Source organism: Helianthus annuus, chromosome 3 (assembly GCF_002127325.2).
Source record: "Helianthus annuus cultivar XRQ/B chromosome 3, HanXRQr2.0-SUNRISE, whole genome shotgun sequence".
Taxonomy (NCBI): Eukaryota; Viridiplantae; Streptophyta; class Magnoliopsida; order Asterales; family Asteraceae; genus Helianthus; species Helianthus annuus.
The window spans coordinates 46541735-46560693 of NC_035435.2; the positions used below are offsets into that span (position 1 = coordinate 46541735).

The window sequence follows — 18959 nt, forward strand, 5'->3', positions numbered from 1 at the left end:
CAAATGTTTATACGTTTATATACGCATATGGCGTTAAGGCACCCCTTTTTATGTTTAGAATTATTCACCTTTAGCTTTTGGATTTCGTTTGACATTGACCGTACTCTAAGGCTACATTGTTTTCTTTCGAATTATCTTTCCGACTTCTTGACTTCTAACGTCAATTACACGTCGGTTTGCCCAACACTTACCGTTACCCGGTTCTTACCTATACTTCTTTACGTCCCATTACCCGGGTTCTTTTATTTTTAATGTTTTTAACGCCCATAACTCCTTTACATAGGTTTATTAATATTTTGCACTTTTATTTACTTGATTCGCACTTACTTACTTTAGCAAGTGTCATCCTTTATTAAATTTGTTTGACTTGTTCATGTGAAAATTCATCACTTATGAATGTCAAACTTCAGTCTTTGTTCGACCCGTTCAGCTTTGAAATAGTTGAACGTAATTTATCAAAATTTCTATTTGCAGTATCTTATCGTCCTTTAGTCATGACCCAAAACCCGAGTCTTTTTTACTTTCCATACGTGTTCCTATTTCTCAGTCTACGCATGCGTTTAATTCCTTACCCATCAACCGGGTGTTTTACCGAAATCGTTATCATTGCACCCCTTCCGGTATGCATTAAGACTTCATTTCGATTTACTTGGTCATCTTAGCGAAATCCGTCGCTTTTATTCTACCATGTCTTTTATTCTTTACGTGACCACCATTGGCGGCCTTATTAATTATGAGTGACGATTATCACCGCTATCCTTTCTTTACTACAACTAAAGTTAACAACCTTGATTATCTTTTTCGTGTGGGCAACACCTTTGTTTTTATGACCCGGCGGATCATCTATACTTTGGTTTTACTTGCCCATTTTGTTCACCATGGCCCTTTCGTCCAAGATGACTTATTTTCGTGAATTTTCTTCTGATCATTCATTTATATCATCATTTACATTAATCCTTGTCCCTTCTCTCGGGCTCATTATCCTAATGTAATACGCTTCCATCACCCGGCTGTGCGTTTACATTATTATCAACTATTTTGTTCATTTGTTTCATTTGGGTACTTTTTAATTTGTCCCATTCACCCCGTCCTTACTACATCGAATGTAAATGTGTCTGCTATAAGAAGTTCATGGTATCATATGCCACTACTTACTTGGCCAGAGTAAGCGATTAACACATGACACGCATGACCTTTTTATAGTTTTCACATCACACCCTATGTAAGTAATGCCTCTATTTGTTTCTCTTGGAAACATTATCCCGAATACATTTTCTATTCGGGTTTTTCCAAGTTTTTAATCTACATATGCAACTTTCAATTTCTACATATTTTTTGCATATTACTATTTGTGCAATTAAATTTAAAATGTGCACCTGGTAATGCTTGCCCTAACGGGCTTCTCTTGCCATTAGCCTTGTTCGCGACCATTACGCGATTTAGGTCCTTGATGAGCATACTCTTTGGACCGTTCCTCTGTCAAATCTGCGATTTGTTAAACTCTCGCTATCCTCATATGTGAGTGTCCTTCAACTAAAACATATACAACAGTTAGTAATTTCAACATTAAAGGATGCCTGTATTATAATACAAGGCTTTTCTTCTATACGCATCAACGCGTGTAATTTCGTTGACTATATTTTTCATTTAATTGAGGTAACGCGTATTACACGATAACCCTATGTGTTGTTCACAACACTTTAATCATGTTAACCGTTAATATACATGTACTTACCGGATTTGCGATCAAGCCTCGAATCGAACACTTTACCCTTCAACCTTGGGCTCTGATTACCAACCTGTAACACCCTTACTATTTTTAGGCGGATTTCGTATAGAATTACGAAATATAATCATTGTAATTATAATTACAAGTACATTGGAAAATACTAATTAATTAAAACTTTTACAATTTCCAAGTACACCACCTAATGTGACTAAATTCGTCGTTTAAAAATAACGATTAACATTGTGCGGAAGCTTGTAACTTTTTAGTGTTCGGTTCTTCGTTGAGCTTAATCGTCCTCCGATATTGTATATTATACCTAAAATTCATAAAACATGAATTGAATTAGTCATACGTAGTTTAGAACATGTTTAAACGAGTTCGCGAGGCAAAATAATTGAAAAAAAACAAATTTTCAAAAACTGACTCCGTCATGCCACGCGAAAGAATCAACATGCTCCTTCGCGTGGCGCGAAGGTGACCATTTTCCAGCAGGTTCGTATCTGGGACCTGCATATTCCCAGCACGTCCAGTTTTTACGGAAACGGCCATAACTTCTTCGTTATTGATCCGTTTTACCCGATTCTTTTTCCTACGCGTCCGTAATTTAATTCTCCATCTTATGGAGTTAAACTCCAACATCCGACATAATAACTTTTGAGACTTCTAAGCCTTCGACTCATTACCTTTTTATCGAATTTTAACCCGTTTATGCATTTTATCAAACAAACATATTTGTTTGATCCTCATTTCACAAGCCCTCTTCAATTTAATGTTATCTACCATGTTAGGTTCTAATCACAGGTTTCTTACACAATCTAAACCCGTTTTCACTCGTATGCTTATTTTGACCTGTTAAGGGTAATTAAGCCTATTTTAAGCATGAATCTCTTTCACTCACATCAAGCATTATACTACCACATTTCTTGTCAAATAATCTTTCCTCACAACTATATTTGTGTTGTATTAAGTGTGGAAATTCCTAAACTCCGAGTTTTACCCCTCGAATCATTATTTTACGGCAAAGACTATTATGGAGTCAAATGATTAAGGATTCACATCTTTCGCTTTTGTATACTCATTCTAAGTGTTTAATTATGCATACTACTCTTTTATGAACCACCCTTATGGGTCGTTCGCTCGATTTAGCTTACAAGGGCATTTTGGTCCATTTAGTCCTTTCATTAATATAAAGGACTTTTAAAAGCATTTTCGACCCAAAAGCCTGTTTTAAACCATGCATTTGATTCAAAAAGTCCTTATGTTTTCAAAACACAATGATTATCATATGAATCATTTGGTTTGCTTATTAAGGTAACGAAATGTCTATATGACTGCATTTAACTATCAAGGAGCCTCTAGTTCCTGTTGAGTGGTTAATCTATATTATACATACCTGGCCCGGATCAATATATATATATATATATATATATATATATATATTGACCCGTTTCGATACCTTGCCTTAGTAACCGCTAAGTAATAGCGATGTAAGTATCCATCTGATATTTATTCCTGAAATCATACAACTCGACAAACCATTAGTCGATATTGTCAAAAGGTGATATTTCACCCTTTTGACCCGTTTGTTTTAATTCACCGCTTATATTGGCGAGATGAAGCTTATTGCCATCTCGCCTACACGACTCGCTCCAGTTTACATCGTGCGGTCATTTTAATTATAAATCACTTCTTAACGCTTTTTGACCTATCAAGGCTTTCGAAATAAAGTATCTTTCAAAACCAACAATTATTGTCAACGAGTGACCGAATTACAATTTTTACCCTTATTGGTTATTATGATTTACCTTATATGGTAACCCTTAAAAGTACAAGTTTCATTCGTCATAATATGATTGAATTACCGATTTAACTCATTTTTAGCCAACACTATGGTTTCTTATCATATTTGATTATCTTGTTACGTACGACTACACGCCGGAACACCATATCTCAATTAGGTATTTGTCTTATTCGTAATCAATGCGACAAAGAATATTCCAAAATATATGACTAGTGTAAGCTATGTTTACCTTGCATCCGAATTATGCTTTTCCTCCATTCTTGATTTGTTTGACCCGCTTCCTTTCCCAAGCCTCCACCTAGCTCGTTAGACATCAAACTATTTTAAATCAATTACAAGGCGGTTAAGTTAGTCATAAAAATCACGACTATTCCACCTCACTTATTTTCTATGCCGAAACTACTATTCGACTTCATGATTAGTTAACTTAGCTTATCAAAAGTTAACTACTTTTTGATCACATGGTTTACGCAATTAAGTCGAATTAACATTATGATTAGAACCCGCTTTACCCCATCTTTCACGTAATTAGTCAAACAAGGCAATTACGCGTTTCATTCGTAATTTCAAAATATGAATATTCACTTAGGCATTTTAACAAACACCTTGTGGGCATATTCTATAAAATCAACAATCAATTTTCATAACTAGTTATTTAGCCAAGCTTAACATCAATTAAGCATGTTCATATCAATTTTCACATTAACAAAATCTGAATTCACTTTCTAGAGCTCGAATTACACTAGAACAACAATCAAAATTCTAGTGTTTAACATATTCTTACAAAACCCACTTATCACCTTCAATGGTGATTGTGAATTCACAAGAATTAAGCAAAATTTCAACAAGTAATTGACTAGGGTTTATCCCTAATCACTATCTCATTCCTATTTCATCCAAGCAACTATCATGCATCATAAATTTCGAGTTTCAAGTATTGATTCAGAATTTCAGTTGGAATCATTCAACGAAATTTCACATACCTTATGATCATTTCACTGAGGTGATCACTAATCCATGCTTGGATTTCAATTTGGGTGTGATTTGCCCTTCCAATTGCTTGAATTTTAGCTTGTTAGGGTTTGAAGATGAGAGCTCTTGGCTCCTCTAGAATTGTCGACCAGAACACACACTCAAGGTGTGTGTTTTGGTGTTTTATGTTTTATTTTATTAAAACTTGTTTCAAGTTTATCACCGTTGGCCCTTATACTTTACCCAAGTTGCATATAGTATATTTTAACCAAATTTTCTTATTATTTTGAAACACTTAGCTAACTAGGTTGATATTCCTAGTTACTTAGTGGGTCCAGGGAGTTATAACCCGTTTTATTTTAAGTCCCGTTAACTCGTGCCTTTTACATACTTTGTTTTTCTCAAAGTATTTATCCTCCTTTTAATTAGTATCAAGTTTATTTATTTAAATCCTAATTTTTACCGGGTTAATTTTTACCACTAACGGTATTTTACTCATTTTCACTATTAACGTGGTTTGATTTCCAAACCCGTTTTTGGGGTGTTACACGAGAAGTGAGCGATTCATGTACGGGAGATAAAATTAAACCTTTATGCTTAAAAACGAAGTATGCTTAAAACTAAATATGTCGCTTTAGTGCCCTTCGTGCTTTTTAAAACCAAGTATCTTAGCGGTGTATCCGCTAATAGATCACATTTCAGAATAGAACGTGGAGCAAACGGTTCTCTTTTTACATCACCCAACTAGGGTAATCTTTTTAAAAAAAAAAATCAATTGTGGTGATATATAAAGTTGTGAATCTTAACAAAATCAAAACCGATCAAGCCATGATTAAATCTGAACTGAAAAAAAAGGTTGGACTCAGGAACCAGACCAGTCTAGCTCTGCTTGGTATGATTTGATATTATCCCAAATGGGACCGTAAACAAATACAAACCTGCTTCTTCTTTATAATTCTTTTTTTGCTTCATTTACATTAGAAAAAATATTTACTACGAAACTTGATTCTATCCCATTTAATAGCTTTTATTTCTAATGAATGGAAACTAAAAGGATAGCCTTTTATTGGTTTCAAAATCATTTATGGTTGGATCGTTCATATAATTTTGAGTAAATTGCCATTTTAGTCCCTGAGTTTTGTCCAAATTTGCCAGTTTAGTCCAAATAGTTTTTTTTGTGCATCTGGGTCCCTGACTTTTACATTTTGTTGCCATTTTGATCACTTTGCCTAACTCCATCCAAAAACTCTATCTTTAACCAGGGGTATTTTGGGGATTTTCATTTTAAATGTTTTTAATTGCCATTTTGATCCAATTCCAAAAAATCAAAAAAATTCCAAAAAATCAAAAAAATTCCAAAAAATAATAAAAATTCTAAAAAATCATAAAAATTCTAAAAAATCCAAAATATTATAAAAAAATCCAAAAAATCCGTTTTGGCGCGAACCGTTCGACCCGTACCGTTTCGAAGCTGAACCGTTTCGACGCGAACCGTTTCGACCCGTACCGTTTCGAAGCCGAACCGTTTCAAGCCGAACCGTTTCAAGCCGAACCGTTTCGACCCGTACCGTTTCGAACCGAACCGTGCCGTATCGAAACGAACCATTTCGAGCTGAACCGTTTCGCACCCGAACCGTTTCGAGCTGAACCGTTTCGACGCGAACCGTTTCGACCCGTACCGTTTTGAAGCCGAACCGTTTCGACCCGTACCGTTTCGACCCGAACCGTGCCGTATCGAACCGAACCGTTTCGAGCTGAACCGTTTCGACGCGAACCGTTTCGACCCGTACCGTTTCGAAGCCGAACCGTTTCGACCCGTACCGTTTCGAGCCGAACCGTTTCGACCCGTACCGTTTTGAACCGAACCGTGCCGTTTCGACCCGTACCGTTTCGACCCGGTCGAAACGGTTCGGTTCGAAACGGCACGGTTCGGTTCGAAACGGCTCGGTTCGAAACGGCTCGGTTCGAAACGGCTCGGTTCGAAACGGCTCGATTCGATACGGCACGGTTCGGTTCGAAACGGTGCGGGTCGAAACGGTTCGGCTTGAAACGGTTCGGGTCGAAACGGTTCGGTTCGAAACGGCTCGGTTCGATACGGCACGGTTCGGTTTGAAACGGTACGGGTCGAAACGGTTCGGCTTCGAAACGGTTCGCGTCGAAACGGTTCAGCTCGAAACGGTTCGGGTTCGAAACGGTTCAGCTCGAAACGGTTCAGCTCGAAACGGTTCGGGTTCGAAACGGTTCGGCTTCGAAACAGTTCGCGTCGAAACGGTTCGGTTCGAAACGGTTCGGTTCGAAACGGTACGGGTCGAAACGGTTCGGCTTGAAACGGTTCGGCTTCGAAACGGTACGGGTCGAAACGGTTCGCGTCGAAACGGTTCAGCTTCGAAACGGTACGGGTCGAACGGTTCGCGCCAAAACAGATTTTTTGGATTTTTTATAATATATTGGATTTTTTAGAATTTTTATGATTTTTTAGAATTTTTATTATTTTTTGGAATTTTTTTGATTTTTTGGAATTTTTTGATTTTTTGGAATTGGATCAAAATGGCAATTAAAAACATTTAAAATGAAAATCCCCAAAATACCCCTGGTTAAAGATGGAGTTTTTGGATGGAGTTAGGCAAAGTGATCAAAATAGCAACAAAATGTAAAAGTCAGGGACCCAGATGCACAAAAAAAACTATTTGGACTAAACTGGCAAATTTAGACAAAACTTAGGGACTAAAATGGCAATTTACTCTATAATTTTGTTTCAAACTAATTTATACATTTATGCCAACTTCTTATATGTTGTACAATTAAAGTGCAAGCTTGATAGTCCGAAGCTTTTAAAAAATTAGAAACATGAGAAATTACAACTTTTTGTGCTTCTATTTTTTTGGTAATTATAGTAATAGTTCATATTTTATATTGCGTTTTTTATTGCAACTAGCATCTGATAACATTTTTTCATTTTATAACGGGTTGCTAATAGGTCATGTTGATTAAAATTTTTGGCGGCTTCCATGTGACTTTTTGGGTCAGAGCGTTGCTTCTGTTAGCTTGCAGGTAACACGTCCTTCCTCTGAAATAATATTTTGTTAGCTTGCCGGTACAAGTAAAAATACCATGTAACATGATAAATTCAGCCAACTCAGAACTAGAATAATGTTCGTTTGGGCTTATCTATGTCTATGAAGGTTCATTTAGTAAAATTTTAAGTTATAGTGAACTTAGACATACATGCATGTTGTAAAACGGGTTTTGATGACTTTAAGGTAATTTTCAGATTTAATAATCACTCACAAAAACTGTCATCACGCTTAATCGAAAGTCATTTGGGAGTGTCTACATTGTCTTTTGAGGGAATTATGTCATTATGCATTGTAAATTAGAATTTTTCACTTGATCAAAAAGCATTATGGCCTGCATCAAAAAGAAAAACTCACATCAACAAATGATCACAGTGCACTGAGCTCAGCTGTGGGTTGAAAGCTGCCTACTATAACCAAATGGTATCATTTCTTTGTTCCTAGAATTTGTTCATATATTTTGCTTAATTGTTGTGGTTTTGATTCAATGAATTTAAGGTTCTGGCTATTGGTATGTGATTTTTTGTTACCAAATTTGACTGTTTGTTAGAGTTGGATGGTTTTGACTCATTTAAATTTTAATTCGATTATTATAATCACATGTGTACGGGTTGTTTAGACCGATTTAATTTTAATTTGTATTCATTATTGTAATCTCATAGTGTACGAGTCGTTTTGACCCATTTAAGTTGTATTTTGATTGTTATAACCACATAAATTGTCTATGAGTCGTTTTGACCCATTTAAGTTGTATTTTGATTATCATAACCACATAAAATATCTTTGGGTCGTCTTGACCCATTTAGTTTGTATTTGAATAAAGTAACCTCATAAAGATTTCAGCAAAAAAAGGCCTAATGACATTGCTCACCAAATCAGATTAGATTCTTTTGATACATCAAAGGTATATTGTTAATTAGTTCCCATTTTAGTTTAAGCATTCTTAATATTTTCCACATTAGCCGAAAGGTGTTGTTTCTAAGATGTCTATGTTAAATATCAAAATATAAAAACAAACTTTGTTGATTTAGCTTAAATCCGAGACGATAAACTTTGTTAGTTTTTAAATATATGCTACTTTTTCTTCAGACGACTTGAGGCGACTTGACGAGTGACTACGCTTGGTTGGACTTTTAGCTCACAAAGATCGTTTAGAAATAAAACGAGTCTGAGTAATGATACAGAGAAAGAAGATGCAAGACATGTGGATAAGACACACGTGGTGTATGAAGAAATTTTTAACGATTTGTGGTTTTTTTTGTATTCATTTTTTTTTCAGTTCATTGTATTTTAGTATTTACTAATGGAATGATTTTTTTCTTCATTAAAAGTTCATTAAACCAGAATTCACGCTTAGAGTTTCTTTATGACCAGTAACGTAATTTTTTTTGAATGCATTCAAACGAATTAGAGGTTAGTGGTGACGAAACTCCAGCAAGTAGAAGCATTAGAGTAATAGGCTTTCAATTTATATTTCAAACCGAGTAAACTGCCATTTTGGTCCCTGGGGTTTGGTCAGTTTTGTCACTTTAGTCCAAATCTCAAACCTTTTACATATGGGTCCCTGTGGTTTCAGTTTTATTGTCATTTTGGTCCAAAAATGAAATCAGGTCTTGTTTGTCTTATAAAACTCTTCTATTTTGTCCTTTTCCTCAAGGGCAAAATGGTCATGTCATTTTTATAAATAAATACCAGCCGACTCAACCATCCATCTCTCTCTACCACTACCACCATCACCACTACCACCACAGCCTCACCACCACTACCACCATCACCACCACCCCCTCTCTAGCGCTACTACCAGCCACCGCTGCACCACTATCAGCCACCATCGCCAAACCTCTGTATAGTGAGAATCCATCAAATAGAATATTCATAAAGTGAGAATCAATCCACTGAAATAAACAAACAAATAGAATATTCATAAAGTGAGAATTAATCCTTTTGTATAGTGATTTGGCAGATCTCTAAAGTCTAAAGACACTAAACCAACATTATGTGGTCTATTTCATCCTAAACACACTTCACTAAAACTAGATTACGTGTTCCATTGTAACCCCAACTGCAACTGCCTGATGTCGTCGACCTGTAGCTCCGGTGGCCGTGCCGTTGCCGGCCACCACCTTCTTCATCATCATCTCAACTTCAACATCATCATCGGAAAAACGCACACATTAACTGCCGATACACTCAGATCTTAAAAAAAAAATTCAAAAGAAAAGAGAGTGTTGTTAGGTTTACCGGAAAAAATTAGTCGGGAACAGTACCACCGCCGCCGACGAGCAGTTTTCGGGAAATCAGCGTCTCCGCCGTCTTCTCTACTTCTCTCTCTCTCTCTCTCTCTCTCTCTCTCTCCACCACAGTGGTGGCCGACCATTAAATCGAGGCGGAATGGGGGTGGGTGTGGTGTATTTGAGATGAAAAGGAGAAGAGGAGAGTGAGGATGGTTGTGGGTGTTCGTTGTCGGCAAGACGAGGCGCCGGAGAGACAGGGAGAGCTGGGGTGCGGCTGTGGAGGTGTTGTAGATTAGGGTTTCTTCAAGAATGAAGAATGCAGAGGAAAGGAGATGTTGGCTGGTATTTATTTATAAAAATGAAATGACCATTTTGCACCTGAGGAAAAGGACAAAATAGCAGGGTTTTATAAGACAAACAAGACCTGAGTTCATTTTTGGACCAAAATGACAATAAAACTGAAACCATGGGGACCCAGATGTAAGGTTTGAGATTTGAACTAAAGTGGCAAAACTGCCCAAACCTCAGGGACCAAAATGGCAGTTTACTCTTTCAAACCAGAAAAACACATTTCTTTCATTAACTTAACTTATCTTTTCGGTTTTGTTACATCTATAGTACGATGCTTTGTTTTATTTTAATCTTCAACTTCAGATTTCCATAATAAGTTCACGCGTACAGTTTCTTTATGATCAGTAACATAATTTTTTTTTCAAAAGTAGTAAACATATCATCTTTCAACACCGTGAAATTCATGGATATTAGCACTAGTAAGCTATTAAAACACAAGCGTACAAGCCAGCAAGGTTTGTTAAAAATTACGCTTTTTTTACTGTTTTCTTTTGCTCTTACCAATTTTAGCATATGATGTATAAAACTTTGAATTAATATTTTTTATATGTTTAAACGTGATTTTTTCTTTGTTTTGTTTATATAAAAAGTTTCTAATATTATTAACACCACCCGTCGCAACGAGCTAGATTACATTTATATTCAACTAGATGGAAGTACCTCCGCGTTGCGACGGGGTCAAAATTGTACCAACAACATTGATAACACACCATCGCCAACGACAAGCAACACTGAAAAAGAAGACGTAAAAACGTTAGACCACGCACGTCTGTAACAACGTGTAGAAAATGACGCATTAATAAAAGGTGTTACCCCATAATCATGCACGTACCTTAAGTATAAGAGAAGTTGTAACCATTTTGAGAAAAGTTAGAAACATTTTGTAGTACGCGTTGTTACTATATATATTATATACTAAGCCTCGCATTGCAGTGGGGAACATAATACTGTGCCAAGTTGCACCAATGCTATACCACCGCCAACGACCACCAACACCGGGAAAACTCGTAAATCATAATAAATAAAAATGGAAAAAGTAACATTGGCGAAACGTAGACGTAAAATCATTGACCCACACACACCCATTATGGCGTGTTAATACGAAGAAATTAGACCGAAACGTAAAACATAGAAAAGAATAACTAAGGCGATATAGGACATGCGAGTTGCGACGAACCTATCATATGAGAAATATAAACGTAAAAACATTGAACCACATACGCGCACGAATAAATTTTAAAAAATCAATTAATGTGTATTAGAAAAATACATACATGATTTAAATCTAATCTAAATCTAAATTATAATAAAAGACTGCAAATAATGCCACATAACACGCTCTCCTTGAAACTCATAAATTTTATTTATATTTGTTTAATAAATTTCTTTTAATATTAATATTAATTAATAACCAATATATAGATATCACTTATTTTTATCCTTATCTTTATCTAAAATTAATAAATAACTTCACTTTTGCAATTTAGACCATCTCTTTTTTTTACTTTTAATCCAAAGTTTTTCATCTTTTGCAATTTAATTCCAACTCTTTTTTATATTCAATTTTGGTCCACCATACCTTTCACCTTTTCCACGTTTTTTCATTTCGTTCTAAATTTTGTGAGTTAATGCACCGCAACTTGCGTGTGGTGTTCAACGTTTTTTCGTATATTTTTTCCCGTTTGACTGGCTCGTCGCGTCACATCTATTTTCCTGCGTTTGACAAGTTCGTCCAACACGCGGGTCCTAGATGGACTTAGTTATTTTTTTCTATGTTTTATGTTTCGGTTTAATTTCTCAGCAGCAAGTGTGCGTGATTCAAAGATTTTACGTCTGCTTTTCGCTCGGCGTTATTTTTTTCGTGTTTTTATTTATTTGAGTAAATTACAAGTTTTGTCCTTTATGTTTACACCAAATTGCAGTCGCTGTCCTTTGGCGCAAAAGTTTACAGGCGGTGTCCTTAACCTTTCAAAATGTTGCATGTTATATCCTTTAGGTCAAACCCAATTAAATTTTTTGGTTAAATCTGGTCATGTGCATTGCACATGAGGGCATATTTGTCTATTCACATTCTTAGGGGCTATGTGTAAATCTTTAATGTCTAGGGACCCTTATCTAATATAATGAAAAAGATACATATATAATTTAAAAAAACTGTACTCTCTCCTTCTCTCGCCTCGATATCTCTTCTCTCCAGTGGAGCACCCCACATAACCTGCTCACCATGACTCTAGCATGAAGTCTGTGAAAGAGACTGCAGGTTGAAATATTATCTATTTAGTTCTCTTCACCCTTCCTTCCATTTTTCCTAAACTTATCGAATTTCGATCGCTTAAATTCAGTCATGAGCTGTAAGTGTTGTCTGTAAATTGCATTTTAGACTTTAGTTCTGTTTAGCTTCGAAACCCTTTCAAAAAATCTTTCAATCAACAACACCCAATTCAGATTTCTCAATATTAATCTCTTAAACCACAACCCCGCAAGCAAAAATTCAAGTTTCTAGCAAATCCAATTCAGATTTCTCAACATAAATCTCATAAACCAAAACCCCTCAATCAAAATCCAATTTTTTGGTAAACCTCCTACCACTACCCTTAAAAAGGAGCAGCTTTTTGTTAAATGACAGTGAAATAGGGCTTGCTTTCTACATTTCTAAAGTATTCACTTGTTCAGCTGACTTACTTTTGCAGGTTGGTCAAAGAGAAAATACTATAAAAATAAAAACCAATCAGATTTGCACAATAATACAAATAAATAGACGCTGCTCATTTTTACTTTTGATTTAAGAAGCTGATCCTTTGCAAGACGAACAGAGCCTTAGAATGGCGATAAGAGGTGGTGGTTGGGTGTTGGTGGTGGTGGTGGTGGTGGTGGATGGGATGTGGCCACTGAAGGTTGGTGGTGGCGGCTGAAGGGTAGTGATAGGAGGTTGCGGTGGTGGGTGTTGGTGGGAGGTGGAGGTGGAGGTGGAGGTGGAGGTGGGTTGGAAAGTGGTGGTAATGGGTGAAGAAAGAGAGAGATGAGGGAGAGGGGAGAGAGATAGAGAGAGAGAGAAGAGAGAGGGAGAGAGAGTCACACAGACAAATTTATGGTTTTTTAATATTTATATTTTATCTTTTATTTGTTACATAACTAGTCCCTTAAATATCAACTTATTTACTCTATAATTCTTAGGCTGGTAAAATAACAAGAATACCCTCATGTGCATGTCACATGACCATAATTAACTAAAACATCTAACTGGGTTTGGCCTAAAGGTTAAAACGTGCAAGATTTTGAAACATAAAGCACAAAACTTGCAAACTTTTGCGCTAAAGGACAGCGCCTGCAATTTGGTGTAAACATAAAGGACAAAACTTGTAATTTACTCTATTTATTTTGTTTTTACGACCTTTTTCCGGTGTTTGTGATCACGACAAGGATATAGCATTGCTACTGCTTAAAACAATTTTATGACAACCGCTGCAACGCATGGACTTAATACTAGTAAGTAATAAAACTAATACAAAGAAATCATAAAATAAATAATAACAAAAATAAGATAATAATAAAATATAATGTCCCATAGACCTACAACAAAACCTTTTTGAAAAAACTCATAAAACATAAGTTCATAAAACTTGCTAGTTGATAATATAGAAATTAATAATATGGAAATATTTGATAGAATAAGACCATTATTCAATATTTGATAGAATAAGACCATTCAAAATTGATATATATTTAGACTTTTAAGTTTATGATTTATTATAACTTTTTGGTATACGTTACTCAACATATTAAGACCAGAAACATGTTATTGTGTGCGGCCAAACCCATCAAAGACGGCTAGCCGATATTTAGACCAAACATGTTATTGTTTAAAGCAAAGTCGAAGATCAACCGAAAACCGACACACTTAAAAACCATTGGATTCATACCAACCGGTCAGCATTTCTTTACAACGTAAGTTTAGTTATGGTGTCGGTTTTAGCTCATAACCAACCAAAACCGACTCATACTCGCCCTTAGTAAATACCAAAAAACATAGGAAACAAAACAAACAAAAAACTGAAACATAACAAAACAAAAGGAAAGAAAGATGATAGTTTCAAACCCGTGTGAAATCTAACATTACAACACAACATCCTACAAATAAATATCTTGCAAATCAAATGAAGTTGTTTAGGCAGACATTAGTATTATATGTTTTTTAAGAAAGATATGGTCCCTTTGACACCCAGAATGGCTTGAAATAACATTGTTTCTACCTTTCTTTAAGTTCGGCTTCAAACTCAAGTAATTTCTGACAAATAGGCTTTAGAAACTTCTTCATATCCTCACGAATCCGTTGTTTATCTTCATGAAGAAGATCCTTGGCCTCGTTCAGCCTCACTTCAACCTATCAAGTGCAAGAATAAAACACACCCATTCAGATAAACATGACGTACATATGAGGCACTAAAGCTGAGGCAAGAAGCCAAGGCGCACACATATCGTACATACGAGGCACTAGGTGTAACTTTTTTTAGATTTATGATAGGTTTATATCATCACCTACCAAAAATTTAGATACAAATAATATATAGATGTTTAAAATATAAATAACCTCTATGGAGGTGTTTGACTTAGCCTTTTGAAACAACTTACTGACTTATTGGCTTTGACTTATTGGCTTTTTCAAGCCAATAAGTCAAAATAATGTTTGGACAAGTGAAAAGGACTTTTTGAAACAACTTTTTGTGTAAGGTGGAAAAGTCATTCTGAAAAGCCAAGGTTTCTTAGCTTTTTAAAATGACTTTTCCACCTTATACAAAAAGTTGTTTCAAAAAGTCCTTTTCACTTGTCCAAACATTATTTTGACTTTTGTTTCAAAAAGCTATGCCAAACACCCCCTATGTACAACCTAGAAATCTATATGGGTGGCCTTCCCGGCTCAATCAAACCTCATGTATGCATGTCACCTCACACTGTCGGAAGCAACGCCTCTCTTGCAGCCTTGCCTCAAGTCGCATTCAGACGCACTTTTTTAAACTAAGAACCAAACCCCGACCCTTTTTAACTAGTATCAAAATTGACCCGTTCCCAACATGCACAGCCCACCCACAAATGTGTGAAAAAAGTTCAATACCATTATCGGTTTTTAACCAAAAAAAAGATGTGATTTTTATGTTAAATCAGCCTATTTAGCTTAAAAAAATACTCATAAAATACCATTATTAGGGTTCCTAATTCACTTGTTGAATATAGTGTGTGAGATGATTACCTGCAAATCATCAAGTTCCCCAAATGAGAATTCCGCTAAATCCAAATTGCCATTGAACTTTTTCTTTTCTCCGCCAACAAGCCATTCCCCTGCTCACAAATATTTACATTCTTAGCTTAGAAAATAAAAACAAAGTTCGTAAAATGAACGGGTCGCGTTGGTTGGGCAAAGGTTAAATTTGTTTACATAGGACAAAATGGTTCGGGTCTGAATAGGTTGACCCAGCCGCGTTTTTGTATCCGTTCTAAGAACTTTAAAAAGAAATTAATTATTAAATCAGAGTACAAAAATATATTTTGTTAAGATAATATATAATTTCTCTAAATAAATTGATTAGAGAGATTGAAGACATGTGATAACACTTTGGGCCACTTTTTTCCCTATTGATCTGCTCAACCCGTTTGATGATTTAATTTTTGGTTAAGGCTTTAAACTTGACCATTTCAACCCGTTCGAAATAAACCTAACCCGAATTGACCGATTTTCAAGTAATTTGGTTAAAACTGCCACTACTAAAGAGTCAAACACGATTGCTATCAGCTTACCTTTGACTTTCAATGTTATCTCGTATGTGTACCCAACACGCTTCTTGTTCCTTACAGTCACCAAAAATGCCTGAAAAGTTAAGTAAAAAATGAGACAAAAACATAAACAGAATTAATTTTATAAATTAAAAAAAAAAAAAAAAAAAAAAAAAAAAAAAAACCTTTTATATTCTTCCATTCCACTAAAAACGACTCAAATATAGAAAATTCACTACGTATGAAACGGGTCAAGGGTCGCCTACCAAAAATTCAAACGCTCACAATGTGCTATATCGTTTTTGAAATCATACTGATCGCGTACTATTTATAATTTACAGAGACAAGAACTAGGCAAAACAAAGCTTTCATGGATTGCCGACCCATTTTGACCCGTTACCCAAACTGACCAACCTGCCCATTTGACCACATCTAAAAAAAACTCACATCTCCTGTGCATCTGGTTACTTCTGCAATTTCTGCCTTTCCAGAAGAGAACTCCAACGAACCAACTGACAGAACTAACTCCTAAAGTAAATGAAGCGAACAAAATTCAGATAATAATAAATTTGAAACTTGGTCGCAGTTGACCATACTCAGTAACAGAAGTCAACCGCATAAGCATCTGTACGAAAAAAAAAAAACCTTGATTCTTTCAGTTGCCCATTTATTTAAATTCTTCTCCTCCCATGTTCCAGCCTATAAGAAAATATAAATTAATAGTCAAGTAAGATTTCTTGAAGAGTATACACAAGATAATTAAATTTTAAAGCGGAAGCTTAAAAGTTAAAATGATCAAACTGATATACTTCTGTTGTAGACAACGGTTTCTTTATAGCATAAATACTGTAATTAATTTATTATAATGCAACGAAATTATAAAAAGTAAATACCATGAACACTAAAAATTAAAGATAGGTTTTAGATTGCAGAGATGAGATGAGATGAGATCAATAAGAGGTTGAGACAATGGCATGAATTAACAAACACTGAACAAACTTGATTTATTCTGGTCGTAATTGTTGTATTGTGGGCGTAATTACATGCATGATTATTGATTCTCAACTCCTATGCCTAATAATATTCAAAAAATATCAACCTATCCTAAGATTGCTCACAACAATCAATGTGCCCACAACGTGTTGGCGGTATTAGAGGCACTGCACACCTTAAGTCCTGGTATATGTCATGTGGGTAAAACAGAACAATGAAAAATGTGGGACTTGCCTAAGGCGTCACAGTAAATTTCAAATGCAAGCTTATTGTAGTTAAGTGACAATTCCAAACATGATTACTGATTCTTAACTCTTTCTCCCCTAATTCTATTAAAAAATATCACTCGTCCTAGGATTGCTCCCACCGAAACATGATTAACTGTTCCAAATTCTCCTATCATCCGCGTCTAATGCGCCGAAAACACATAGATGGTATTTGAGATGAGGCATTCCTTAAGTCCCAATATCTCACTGAAACAGAGAGACGTGGGATGTGGGATTTGTCTAAGGTGACACAGGAAGGGGCCGTTTGGCAACCTTGTGCTGAGCCATTAAGAGGGCTGACCGAGGTTGTTTGGCAATATCTGAACGGTTAAGTGCTGAAATAGTAAAAGGTCTGAACCAGTAAGAGGTCTGAACCATTAAGAGCCTGTATAATGCTTAACCGTTCAAAGGCAAATGTCTCACCAATTCATATTAGAGGTCTTAACCATTCAGACTCTGTATAATGCTTAACCATTCAGAGGCAAATGTCTGAACCATTCAGACATTTGCTCGTGAAACAAACAGTCTGAACCATTAAGTGCTGAACCAGTAAGAGGTCTGAACCATTAAGAGCCTCATTAAGAGGTAAACAAACAGCCCCTAAGAGGTTGTCTCTGAATCGGTCAACATGTTTCTAAAACATACCTTTTCTTGTTCCAAAACCCAAAGTAATCATCAAATTTGGCACTTCAAATCACTCCTTTTCTTGTTCCAAAACCCAAAGTAATCATCAAAAGTTCACATAATAAAAAACCTTAACATTTATCTAACTTTTAGCATCAACAAACACCCATTCAAAATCAAAAACCAACTGCAATAACCAACAACAGATCCATCCTTCAAACACCAACATCCCAAACCTAACAACACAACAAACAACAAAGGAGCAGTCACCTTATTCCAAGCAGACCCAAGATGATTGGAAGCATTAGACCCAACTGAAAGATCATCAGCAGTTAGTTTTTTAGGAACAGGGAGTGGTGCAGCATCTTGTTTAGCTTCTCTAACCCAATACGTATAAGACGACGTCGTAGTGGACTCCGCATTCTCCATCTTGTTTAGCTTCTCCACCCCCTGTCCCCCAAAACCAAACAAAACCCAATAATCTTGAAACCTAAAAACAACAAAAGATTCAAACTTTATTAGAAAAGATTGAGACCCACAATTGGATAATGAAAACCCATGAATATAGGGCGAAAAGAGAGATGGGTTTTGAAGATCAAACCTGTTTGGATGAAGGGTGAATGTGTGAGGAAGAGGGGTTTGGTGGGAGTGAAGAATGTGGTCAAAATTGAGGGACGGAAAAGGGGAGAGGTGAGGAGATCTGTGTTGACTGAGGAAGGTTATGGAGGTTGGAGATGAAGGTCCGGAGAAATTGGAATATTTAATAGACGGTGAGGAATAGAGTCTAGAAACACCCATTCCACCATTTTAGGGTGTGATAAGGGTATTTTGGGTTTTCTTTTGAACTCACTATAGAAATTATTAGGCCTGGCAAATAAAACCCATTTGGGTTTTTTGGGTTATTTTGGGTCATTTTAAAAATGAGAATGGGTTAGGATGGGTTAAGAAATAACTAAGGATGGGTCAGGATGGGTTATATGATATCTATTTAAAATAATTCGTGGGTTATGATGGGTATTACGCAGTGTACATGGATAACTCAAAAAAAGCATCACAGAGAGATTTTTCATCCTATTCGAGTGTTCGTACATGTTGGCTTCACAAATAATAAAAATTTAAAAGATAATAAAAAATTTAAAAATAATAAAA

At 35.8% G+C, this 18959-nt stretch overlaps 1 protein-coding gene and 1 long non-coding RNA gene across 2 annotated transcripts; both read right to left on the reverse strand.

The window, feature by feature from the left end:
- Nucleotides 1-9502: 9502 nt before the first annotated feature.
- On the reverse strand, nt 9503-10117 carry LOC118490628. The gene is made up of 2 exons (XR_004889634.1): nt 9818-10117; nt 9503-9719 (listed from the first exon to the last, which is right to left on the reverse strand). It is a non-coding gene; the product is annotated as an uncharacterized LOC118490628 (long non-coding RNA).
- A 4110-nt stretch (nt 10118-14227) lies between these two features.
- LOC110928955 lies at nt 14228-18636 on the reverse strand. The gene is made up of 7 exons (XM_022172029.2): nt 18412-18636; nt 18081-18300; nt 16573-16626; nt 16375-16455; nt 15952-16021; nt 15407-15495; nt 14228-14542 (listed from the first exon to the last, which is right to left on the reverse strand). Exons 1-7 carry the CDS (start codon nt 18606-18608, stop codon nt 14408-14410), a joined length of 846 nt encoding a protein of 281 aa, XP_022027721.1. The 5' UTR covers nt 18609-18636; the 3' UTR covers nt 14228-14407.
- Nucleotides 18637-18959: the final 323 nt, after the last annotated feature.

Bases quoted from the DNA above. Each gene is read 5' to 3' on its own strand.
- LOC110928955 (XM_022172029.2), bottom strand. From the start codon at position 18,608: ATGGGTGTTTCTAGACTCTATTCCTCACCGTCTATTAAATATTCCAAT. The intron at 15,496-15,951 runs GTAAGCTGATAG...ATTTGTGAGCAG, and splicing joins GATAACATTGAAAGTCAAAG to GGGAATGGCTTGTTGGCGGA. The intron at 14,543-15,406 runs GTAATCATCTCA...TGCACTTGATAG, and splicing joins GGGAACTTGATGATTTGCAG to GTTGAAGTGAGGCTGAACGA.